Source organism: Leucoraja erinacea, chromosome 12, assembly GCF_028641065.1.
Source record: "Leucoraja erinacea ecotype New England chromosome 12, Leri_hhj_1, whole genome shotgun sequence".
In the NCBI taxonomy this organism is placed as follows: domain Eukaryota; kingdom Metazoa; phylum Chordata; class Chondrichthyes; order Rajiformes; family Rajidae; genus Leucoraja; species Leucoraja erinaceus.
Genome location: NC_073388.1, coordinates 15,751,502 through 15,763,551, shown reverse-complemented (window position 1 = coordinate 15,763,551; position 12,050 = coordinate 15,751,502). Strand labels below are relative to the sequence as shown.

Below are 12,050 nucleotides of genomic sequence, written 5' to 3'. Positions count from 1 at the left end.
CACCGTCATTCAATGTGATCATGGTTGATCATCCACAATCAATACCCCGTTCCTGCCTTCTCCAGATATCCCTTGATTCTGCTCGCCCTAAGATCTCCAACTCTCTTTGGAATGTGCCCAGTAAGTCTGCCTCCACCGCCTTCTGGGGCAGAGAATTCCACAAATTCACAACTCTCTGGGTGAAAATGTTTCTCCTCATCTCAGTTCTAAATGGCCTTCCCCTTAATCTTAACATGTGGTCCCTGGTTCTGGACTCCCCCAACATTTGGAACATTTCCTGCATCTAGCGTGTACAATCCCTTAATTTTATATGTTTCTATAAAACCCTCATCCTTCTACATTTCAGTGCATACAAGCCAAGTCGTCCTATTCTTTCATCATATGATTGTACAGCCTGTGTCTGTGGGAAAACTTTATCTGTTTGTTCCCTGTACCCATTGGACTACCAGGACACACTCCTTTGGTTTAGTTTGGGCCACTTCTTGTTAGCTAGGATCTGGCATGAAATGCAGACAGTGACACAGAGGCTGCCATGGACACTGTCAGATCAGTTTTAATTTGCACAAAAATTCTTGAGGCCATGCAGGAAAGTAATTGGAAAATGAATGAGCTACCAGCAAACATTGCTTTAGCATTAAATGACAGTCATATGTTAAGAGGCAACTCCTGCACCCACACCTGATTACCAGCGTGTCTGAAATCCATAACCAAAACCGACAATGCAAGCTGCGCAACTGCCACTGAAAGACACAACCATCTCGTGGCTGGCCATTCAAATGGATTGGCATCATATCCAGAAAGGATTCTCAGCTTTGAGGAGGCAATAATCCCAACAGCTTACAAAAGAAAAGCTTTCAACATTAGTAACTTGTTTAGTTAAGATCTTTGCAGAGAAGCACTTTGCTGAAAGTCTCCACACTTAATGGTTGATCCTTTAGCTTGGCACTGGCCAAGTCAGGAGGATTAAATATGAGGTAAAGCAGAGTGCTGCCAGACTTGGGGGTCAGGCATCAGCTCTGGAGATCGAAGCAAGGTTAGTGTTTGGGTATTTAGAACCTGTTGAAAGATCACTGGCCTTAAATGTTAATGCTGTTTCTCTATGATCTATTCACTATTTCCAGAGTATGTTTTAATTTTGTTTTTTCAGAATCTGCAGGTATTTATTTATTTTTTGACCAATCCTTAGAATGGCTAAATTTTAACCAATTCAGCAGTTATTATCATGCTGTTGAGGTGCAGTATTGAGTATGTTGGAATTGCTATTTCATGGAACAAGCAAGTTCCAGAGAGTGGTGAATCTCTGGAACTCTCTGCCACAGAGGGTAGTTGAGGCCAGTTCTTTGGCTATATTTAAGAGGGAGTTAGATGTGGCCCTTGTGGCTAAGGGGATCAGAGGGTATGGAGAGAAGGCAGGTACGGAATACTGAGTTGGATGATCAGCCATGATCATATTGAATGGTGGTGCAGGCTCGAAGGGCCGAATGGCCTACTCCTGCACCTAATTTCTATGTTTCTATAAGATATGCCTGGGGTGAATCTTAGCCAATTGCAGTGCATTCAGAAAGTATTCAGACCCCTTCACTTTTTCCACATTTTGGTACATTACAGCCTTATTTTAAAATGGATTAAAAAAAAATATATATATATATCATCAGCCTACACACAATACCCCAGAATGAAGAAGTGAAAATAGGTGTTTAGAAATGTTTGCAACGTAATTAAAATGAAATGACTGAAATATCACATTTACATAAGTATTCAGACCGTTTGCTCTGACGCTCAAAATTGAGCTTAGGTGCATCCTGTTTCCATTGATGTTTCTACAACTTGATTGGAGTCCACCAGTGGTAAATTAAATTGATTGTACATGATTTGGAAAGGCACACACCTGTCTAGATGTGGCCCCACAGTTGACAGTGCATGTCTGAGCAAAAGCCATGCCATGAAGATGAAGGAATTGTCCGTAGACCTCCGAGACAGGATTGTGTCGAGACACAGATCTAGGGAAGGGTATAGAACAATTTCTGCAGGAATGCAGGTTCCGAAGAGCACAGTGGCCTCCGTCATTCGTAAATGGATGAACATTGGAATCACCAGGACTCTTCATAGAGCTGGCTGCCCAGCCAATCTGAGCAATCGGGGGAGAAGGGCCTTGGTCAGGGAGGTGACTGAGAACCCGATGGTCACTCTGACAGAGCTCCAGTTTCTTTGTGGAGATGAGAGAAACTTCCAGAAGAAAACTATCTGCAGCCCTCCACCAATCAGGCCTTTATGATAGTGGCCAGACGGAAGCCACTTCTCAGCAAAGGCACATGACAGCCCGCTTGAACTTTGCCAAAAGGCACCTAAAGGACTTTCGGAGAAACAAGATTCTCTGGTCTGATGAAACAAAAATTAAACTCTTTGGCCTGAATGCTAAACTTCACGTCTGGAGATAACCAGGAACCGCTCATCACCAGGCCAATACCATACCTACGGTGAAGCATGGTGGTGGCAGCATCATGCTGTGGAGATATTTTTTCAGTGGTGGGAACTGGGAGACTAGTCAGGATCGAGGGAAAGATGAACGGAACAAAATACAGAGAGATCCTTGATGAAAACCTGCTCCAGAGCATTCTGGACCTCAGACTGGAGCTGAGGTTCACCTTCCAACAGGATAAACAATCATCAGCACACAGCCAAGGCAAAGCAGGAGTGGCTTTGTAACAAGTCTGTGAATGTCCGTGAGTGGCCCGTCCAGAGCCCGGAATTGAACCCAATTGAACATCTCTGGAGGGACCTGAAAATAGCTCTGCATTGATGCACCCCATCCAACCTGACATAGCTTGAGAGGATCTGCAGAGAAGAATGGGAGAATTTACCCAAATACAGGTGTGCCAAGCTTCTAGTGTCATACCCAAGAAGACTTGAGGATGTAATCGCTGCAGAAGATGCCTCAACGAAGTACTGTAAAGGGTCTGAATGCATATGTAAATGTGACATTTCCGGTATTTGTTTTTAATTACTTTGCAAACATTTCTAAACACCTGTTTTTGCTTTTTACTCTGGGTTATTGTGTAGATTGATGATTTAAAAAAAAAATTGAATCCATTGTAGAATAAGGCTGTAACGTAACAAAATATGGAAAAAGTGAAGGGGTCTGAATACTTTCTGAATTGGAAACAACTTACCTAAACGTTTTGTTTGATTTTTTAATTATTTTTTTTCATGTATAGAATGAATGTAAAGAACTTGCACCTGAACTGGAGGGAATAGATGTTGAAGAACATATGACTGTAAGTGACTGTGGCGGGCTGAGTCTTTTTGGTATCGAACCGTCGTTGGTCGGGCTCGACTGCTCGTGTGGACCGGCCGTGCTCTGGGCCGACCAGTCACGCCGTTAGGCGGTTGGAATTCAAAGGATTGGCAGTTGGAATTCAAAGGATACACAGTTGGAGTTTAACCCGTGTGTGCTCACTAACGATGGCGCAGTAGTAGTTAAATATTAACTTGATGTGCGCATGAGCGACGGGGCTGTATCGGTTAATTATTAAACTGAGTGTTTGCACAACATGTAGACCTCTACATGACGCTGTTTTGTCTAATTCAGACATAAGTGTTATCTGTTCTCGTTCTATTATCCTTTTGGAGAAATATTTGAAAGTTTGCATTAAACTATTGCTTTTAGGCATAAAAATGTTCTGGAATTTTAACTAATCTTTTCTCTTAAACTTATCCACAAAGAAGAAAATAAACAATGCAACTGTTGTTGCAGCACTTAAACATCCAAAGCTTAGTCTTCTATGTGACACTGCTTCAAATTAGTCTTGCAGTGTTAACCTTGTATGAATGTGCCTTCAGCAGCACTGCTTGATAACTTAAGAAATGCTTCTGTATTAATAGGAGAATGGAGTCTTAAAGGAAAAGCGGGATTCTGATCCTTTTGTGGCCAGTCTTGCGCTGAGGCAATGCCAAATGTCTAAAGAGTTGATGGAGCTGAATAAAGTACTGGCACTTAAAGAAGAACTCGCTCGGAAAATGTCCCAGAGTGACTGTGAAATGGAGCCTGTTCATGTCGTGTATCAGGTAAGCTTTAATGAGAAAGTGAATTGTATTTTTTGCAAACGTTTTAGCTGAAATTGTATGTTCTTGCAAGTATTGTGCAATTACTGTGTAATAAACCTACTCGTTTATAATGAATGTTTCATTAATGTATTTGATTTTTTTTTTTCTAGGACAGCATCAAATCGCTTGAGAGTGAAGTTTCTGCCCTGCAAAAGGAAAAAGAAGAGTTGGTGCTGGCGCTGCACAGTGCAAAGAAAGACACCAATGCAACCAAGTTAGTTGACATTGGGTTTTAAGAGGGAACTGCAGATGCTGGAGAATCGAAGGTTACACAGAAAAGCTGGAGAAACTCAGCGGGTGCAGCAGCATCTATGGAGCGAAGGAAATAGGCAACGTTTCGGGCCGAAACCCTTCTTCAGACTGATCGGGGGTGGGGGTGGGTCGGGACAAGAAAGGGAAAAGGAGGAGTAGCCAGAAGGCTGGAGGGTGGGAGGAGATAGTAGGGGAGCTGAGGAAGGGGAGGAGACAGCAAGGACTAACAGAATTGGGAGAATTCGATGTTCATGCCCCGGGGGTGTAGAGTCCCCAAACGGAATATGAGGTGCTGTTCCTCCAATTTCCGGTGCTGCTCGCTGTGGCCATGGAGGAGACCCAGGACAGAGAGGTCGGAGGCGGAGTGGGAGGGGGAGTTGAAGTGCTGAGCCACCGGGAGGTCAGCTTGGTTCTTGCGGACCGAGCGGAGGTGTTCGGCGAAACGATCGCCCAACCTCCGCTTGGTCTCACCGATATAGATCTGCTGGCATCTAGAGCAGCGGACGCAGGTAAACCTCTGTCGCACCAGTCGTTCCAGGTGCGACAGAGGTTTACCTGCATCTCTTCCAACCTCATCTATTGCGTCCGCTGCTCTAGATGCCAGCAGATCTATATCGGTGAGACCAAGCAGAGGTTGGGCGATCGTTTCGCCGAACACCTCCGCTCGGTCCGCAAGAACCAAGCTGACCTCCCGGTGGCTCAGCACTTCAACTCCCCCTCCCACTCCGCCTCCGACCTCTCTGTCCTGGGTCTCCTCCATGGCCACAGCGAGCAGCACCGGAAATTGGAGGAACAGCACCTCATATTCCGTTTGGGGACTCTACACCCCCGGGGCATGAACATCGAATTCTCCCAATTCTGTTAGTCCTTGCTGTCTCCTCCCCTTCCTCAGCTCCCCTACTATCTCCTCCCACCCTCCAGCCTTCTGGCTACTCCTCCTTTTCCCTTTCTTGTCCCCACCCACCCCCACCCCCGATCAGTCTGAAGAAGGGTTTCGGCCCGAAACGTTGCCTATTTCCTTCGCTCCATAGATGCTGCTGCACCCGCTGAGTTTCTCCAGCTTTTCTGTGTAACCCTAGTTAACATTGGGATTTTGTATTCTGATAAAGATAATTAAGACAGACATTTTGATTTGAGGAACTTAAATGAGAATCAAATTGTCAATTTGAAGAATCAAACCTTTTATTGTATTTCTAACGTGCGTAAAAGGTCAACGTGCCAAGATGATTTTATCTTGGAGACAAATTGGAAAATTTCAATTTTGTTTTAGCATTTCATTTCCAAGCAAGAACTCATAGAAGTGCTTGAGTATGAATGGATTTTGAAACCGCCTTCTCATTATTGACCCTTCCATTTAACTGGAATATATGAATAATATTGTACAACAAAATACAAGCAGAATACTTGACGAGAAGCAATTTTTGTGAAGACCTTTATGATGCAAGAACTGGGCATACATGCCAGAAGAATATTGTCCAATCGTGTCCTATTCACGAAATACACCAAAAATACGAGAGCTGATCATTTCAATTTCCTGCCCTGCAAGTTGACCCTTCACTATCAGCAAAGTGACAGAAGATTACCTATAGAGCTATAACTTGCTTACCAATGCCTAGATTAGGTTTGCCTGTATCACTTGTCTCCAGGCTAGTTTGTAACCTTGGTTTAAAGATCGATTAAATAATTAATTTCTAATGGTACATGAAACATCCAGGCTGCAACTGTGTGGGATCCTGTGTTTTTATTTGGTCAAGGTGCCACATTTTGGAAAAGGCTCTCAACTTGGTATGGCAAGGTTGGTATGGTAAGGGTATGTGGTTGCAGCAGCTGAGGACATGGCAGGAGTACCTTTGGCCAGTGTCAAAGGTTAGCAAGTTGTTTAATAGTAAGATTAAACGAGTACTTACCAGTATGAAGTTTGATCTGTATTTTATGAGGAGTTACGGTGAGGTATTACGTGAAGATCCCAGCGCAGTGCGCATGTGCGGCATACTTCGAAGCAGCGGTGTGAAATCACAGGATAGACACAATATTTGAAGTAAGATAGTAAAGATCATGAGACATCAGTTTATTAGTTTGATCTATATATTGAGGGTGGGAGCGGCAGGCACGTAATACCTCACCGTAACTCCTCATAAAATACAGATCAAACTTCATACTGGTAAGTACTCGTTTAATCTTACTATTTTACTTCGGAGTCACGTGAGTGATTCCGTGAAGACTTCAAAGGTCTGTGATTTCAAACCGTGTAACAGTTTTTATTTCACTCACTGCCGAAGTTTTTGAGGGAGGAAGTGTTATCGTAATCAACCAGTGGATCTGCTTTCACAAGAAACAGAAAGGTATTTGTTAACAATAACAACATAAAGAGCTCCCCTGAGCTTAAATTAATATTGCAGTTTGTAATATTCTTCCTGCAATTAAATCAGGTTTATCAACGGTTTATAATAAAAAATGTTCTGAACGTCGTTCCCTTGACCATTCTGCCGTATTGAGAATGTGGTCAACCGGGATGTCCATTCGTTCAGCCGCTGATACAATGCTGCCCTAGTGGAATGGGATTAAAATGTATTATTATCTATTCCGGCAGCTTTCAGTACCTGTTTGAGCCACCTTGGAGTGGTTTGGCTCGTACCCCGTCTTGGGGTTTCTGTGGTTGACCCATAGGCTTTCCTCTCCCTCTAAGATTGTGGGTTGTGTCTATATATAGTAGTAGATGGGTCACCACACTCAACCTGGACTCTGGTGGGTAGGCCCGGAATCCCACCAGTGAATTGGGCGTTCCTGGTCCATATAGCCATATAACGATTACAGCACGGAAAACACAGGCGATCTCGACCCTACTAGTCCGTGCCGAACTCATAACCTCGCCTAGTCCCATATACCTGCGAGTTAGATTTTACCAGACCTAGAATATGAACGTGATGCGTCTGGGGTAATCACCATGTTATCCAGTCTAGTCTTATGGAGTGACTGGACTCTGTGAGCGTGTACTAGAGCCATAAGCATGAGCGTTTTTAACATAGATTGAGCAAGCTGAGGGATCTGGCTGGTGCCTTTCTCTGAGATATGGGATCCCATGCTCTGCTGACATGCTGTTTTAGATAAGCAGATAAGGCGCTCCATGCTGTATTTACGGCACTGTAACTCACCTTTTAGTCATGGTGTAGATGTTCCAGGAACTCCAATACGTCAGTGGTTGAATAGTTCGTTGTCCCTGCGTCGTGGCAGTATTTTACCCATGTTAGCTTTTAGTGACTGTTCGCAGGGATGCCGACATGGTGGTAATGGTTCCTTTGGATAATCCCAGTCCCTGGTAAGGTCTATTCAAAACCTGCACCCAGGAGTTTGATGTTTCCCTGGCATGGGTGGCTTGTGCCTGATACTGGGTTGAGTCAGCAACCATGGTCCACTAGGGAAATCCATAGGTGACTCGCCCACCGTGTCGTGATGAACTGGGAACCATGGCTGTGTAGGCCGGTCGGGCACGTTCAATATCTCGGAGACAGATCCCATCTGTATTGCGAAGTGCCCGTCTGATGAGGCAGAAGGGAGGAAGGCAAAGCAGAAATTCCCCCTTCCAGCGTGTAGGCATCTATCGCTGCTGCCTCTAATTTGGTTCCTAAGTCACATACATAGGTTACTGGTGATTCCGTCTTGTGCAACCAAATTGATATCTGGCTTTCAAACTGCTTAATACCTTTAGCAGATATTTTGGGTTTGACATCTATTCAATGTAATCATAAATTTTACCCCATGACATGGTGTCTCCCACTGTGTTCTAGCTTCCTAGGACATAGGCAGCTGATAGTTAAAATGTCTTTTGACACACCATTGCCAGATTTGTTTGACCAATTTGTTGCACAATAATGATTATTATGCTCCCCATATGGTTGATATAAGCCACCACCATAGTATTATCAATCCGTAACCACATACGTACGTGCTGCATTTGAAATGCATATGCTTTTTAGCCCAATAGGCGATCACCAATCCCAAGTAGTTGATGCCCGGTATGTGTAGTAACGATGTTTGTGAATTGGTCCATCTGTTACCTGTGCTGGATATGGAGTTTAGTTGCTCCCCAGCCTAAAGTACTGGCATCGGTTTTTAATAACCAAGTTGGGATTGGTGATGATAATAGGGCTGAAAACTATGCCAAATATATGTCTGCCCACCACCTTAATTGTGATATAGCTTCAGTGGGTACATTCATGATTTGATTATAGTGACCCAAGTACCTTGGCAAAGTAACAGTCATATGGACGGAATTATTATTGAAGCCCAGATAATCCTTGGTAGTTAACGCTTCAATTCTGGTTTATCTGGGCGTGGGATAAACCTCAGAGCTTTAGGGAGCTGTTTCTTGGCTAGAACTGCTGCCACAGCTAATTCCTTTGTTTCCCCTAATATGAGGATATCATCCAATATATGCCATGATTATGCTTGTTTTCTTAATATTTTCATGGCCATTTTTTAATATTTATAATAGTTTAGGGCTGAGGTTAGACCATAGGGAATGCTCTATGCTCCCATGGTTGCCCTAACCGGGATATCCATTATCCAGGTAAAATTTTTTAGGTATCTATAATGATCCTAGTGTATGGGTATAAGATAGTTAGCATCTTCCATATCAATGCTCCCCATAGGTATCCTTGGGAGATCAGATGTCTGGCAGTGACAAAAACCCGTCTCCATCTTAAAGTGTATATACTCAACAGATTTATTTAGTGATATTAGATCAATGATGATGCTACATTCACCATCTTTTGTAGTTTTGGTGAATATATTCGATACAAATTCCAATGGTTCATGTTTTACTCCCATGATCCGTTTAGTAATGAGCCTTTCTAGTTCAGCTTGACCTTCTCACTTCTCTTTTCTTAGAGGGAGAAAATGCCCTTTGGGCGCATTGCTGAACTGGCGGTAATATGCCCAATTTGAATTCGTTTTTATCCTCTAATACTGTTGAGTATATTTTAGTTATTTGTGACAGCATCCCATGCTTTATCAACAAGTGTAAATGCCCCCCCCGCAGTTAGTAGAACACCCTTATTTAGTGTAAACTGGGAGGAACCAGACTACCTACCTCCATGTTTATTGTTTTTTCATGAAGGCCTAGTTTGCTGGTATGCTGGTGCTGTCGGTGGGGCGGCGCATTTTCCCACGGCTCCGCTCTGGGCCCCTGTCTAAAAAGAACTTTGGGGGTAATGTGAAGCGGTCGCCAGGCTTTCACCAGTCCTTGTTTGATATTGCTGGTGGATGCCGAGGGGTGCTGCCAGCTGGGTGTTGGATGCGATGTCCTGCTCGTTCCATGGCCTGCCCTCATGAGGCGCACAGGTTTAGCTGCCTCTCTTCCCGCAGCAGCGGTTTGCATAGCCCCGTATATTTGGGGTTGCGGGCAGGTCTATATGCACCATTGTTCAGTCGAGTATCCCAAATTTGGGAATATCTTAGGCGTCAGCACCCTGGTAGTGCAACGGGATAGTCTCATTCTGGGAGAACCACCTTGGTGATCATGGCGTCTCGCCTGCCAGGTGAGTATGATCCGTGGAAAAAACGAGCAAAGGCGGTAACATCTTGACCCTTCTGTTAGGAGCTTCAGAATTCGCTGCTTGTCTGCGAGTCTGCTGACCCCGCTGCCTGCGGATTTGCCTCTAGAAAGGCCTGCTCCTGCAGGGCTTTGTTGGGAAGATGGTCGCGTGGAGGAGCCATGTAGTGGCCCACGACACCCAGTAGCTCTTCCTGATCCTGCTCCCCTGGCATACTGCTGTTCTCGTCCGCCTGCCCAGCGTTTAAGCCAGCCCAGCCCTGGCCTCCTTAGCTAGCCTCAAAAGAGGGAGCAAAAGGGTGTGCTATAAATTGGAGGAGGCATAGCTCAAACTCCGCTGTTGCATCAATCCCTCGACAAGGGAGATGGCTAGTGCAATAGCACTGGGGTAGGAGTGTTAGCTCCCTTGGCATTCAGCCAGTGCCCCTTTTTTCCCTGGAGGTGAACTCCATGACCTCCTCTGGCTTGGGGAGACAGACATACTTATTTTTGCTGTCTCCAACCTGTTCCAGTTTTGGAGGAAGTTGGCTCCTGTAGAACCTGTTAAATTGGGAAGATTTTTGTCTTACCTGTATGTAGAGGCTGCCTGCCGTTTTTCAGGCGGCATTGTAGCGGTTCCCGGGCGGCGATTCTCCTTGTCAGGAGTCTGCAGGGCTGCCGGTCGGGTTTTTAAACTTCCCGCCGGTCCGCTGCTGTTCACCAAACAGCTGTTCAGCGGACCGGCATCAGCGCAGCTCCTTGCAGCGGTCCGCAGCGTGTGCGGTCCCGTTAGCGCCTTTCCCCCTCCACTGTCGGCTCCTTCGCTGGAGTCGAAACGGGGGCCGCTGCCTCTCTACTTTGCTCCCCCTGGAGCAAAAAACCACAAGGCCCGATTAAGGTAAGTACTTACCTCACGTTCCTTGGATGCGGGAGCTGCCGACTCCCGCTGGCCGCGTTCTGCACAGCTGTGCGATTATGTCGCACATGCGCACTGCGCTGGGATCTTCACGGAATCACTCACGTGACTCCGAAGTAAAATTAAGTTCTTTACAGAGAGGTAGTTAGATTAAAGCCTCCACACTTAATGGTTGCTGTTTATCCTGGCACTGGCCAAGTCAGGAGGATTAAATCTGAGGTGAAGCAGAGTGCTGGCAGGTGGTATGTAGTGAAACAGTATTAACATTTCAGGTTGATAGCTTTGTTACTTGGAGGATTGAAGATTACAGTGGAAGTGTGGCTATGGTTACCAGATCAGTAACCCAGTGACCATGGCAATTGAAGAAGTGAACTTTTAATAATCTGGAATTTAGAAAACACAACAGTAAAGATAACTACTAAAGTTCACTTTATGTCCTTCTTGGGGAGAAATTCTGCCATTCTTGCAAAGTATGGCCAACTGTAACTATGATTCCATGCAGGCCTTATGGATTTATTTTTCTCCTATCTGTTTTCAGAGTTAGTGAACGTCGAAGGAAACGCCTTCAGGAGTTGGAAGCTGAAATGACAAACCTTAAAAAGAAGCTGATAGAGCAGTCAAAAATCCTGAAAATCAAGGAGAAGGCAGAAGGCACTGTTAATAAACTGAACCAAGAAATCCAGGTAAAAAAATCTATCTTTGGTAATGTATCAAAACCAAAATTGAGAAATATATATTTTTTAAATCATGACTATTTCTGCTGTTATGTTTGTGTGCTACCAATTTAACCATTTAGTTCCTGCCTCCTAACCTCATTGGAGTTCCTGCCTCAGCAAAACTGTGATCTTAGTCCTTTTAAAAAAAAAAAAAAAATAAATAAAAACTTGTTTCAGGAATACATCAGATTTTGATTGTTTTGGATTCTCGCCAGAAGTGATGACTGTCATTGCAATCAGTTTTAAGAGTGTAATCAACTTTTTGGTCTCAAGGTGTAGTTTCTTCCCATTTAGCTTGGGGGGGAATACAGCAAATTCTGGGACATTGGTGCCAGACTGGCAGGCTTTATGACCACTTTTAACTCTTAGATGTTACAAAATGGCTTAAGATTTCCTGGTGAGCTTAAAGGTAGCATGAGAAATGTGGCCCTGGGAGGTGGGTGCCAAACAATCAAACCCATTTCCCATGCCCAGCTGCAAGTCTTCACCAGAGTAAGCATGGGATAGATTACTTTACTCTAGGCTTTCTGTT

The 12,050-nt window shown here is 44.5% G+C and overlaps 1 protein-coding gene across 1 annotated transcript in view; it reads left to right on the top strand.

Moving 5' to 3' along the window:
• Window positions 1–12,050, top strand: part of LOC129702094 (chromosome-associated kinesin KIF4-like) — a 51,756-nt gene that overhangs the window by 23,823 nt on the left and 15,883 nt on the right. The window contains 4 exon segments of the mRNA XM_055643642.1: window positions 3,216–3,275; window positions 3,883–4,065; window positions 4,215–4,318; window positions 11,341–11,485. Of these exon segments, the coding sequence (XP_055499617.1) occupies window positions 3,216–3,275; window positions 3,883–4,065; window positions 4,215–4,318; window positions 11,341–11,485 (492 nt within the window).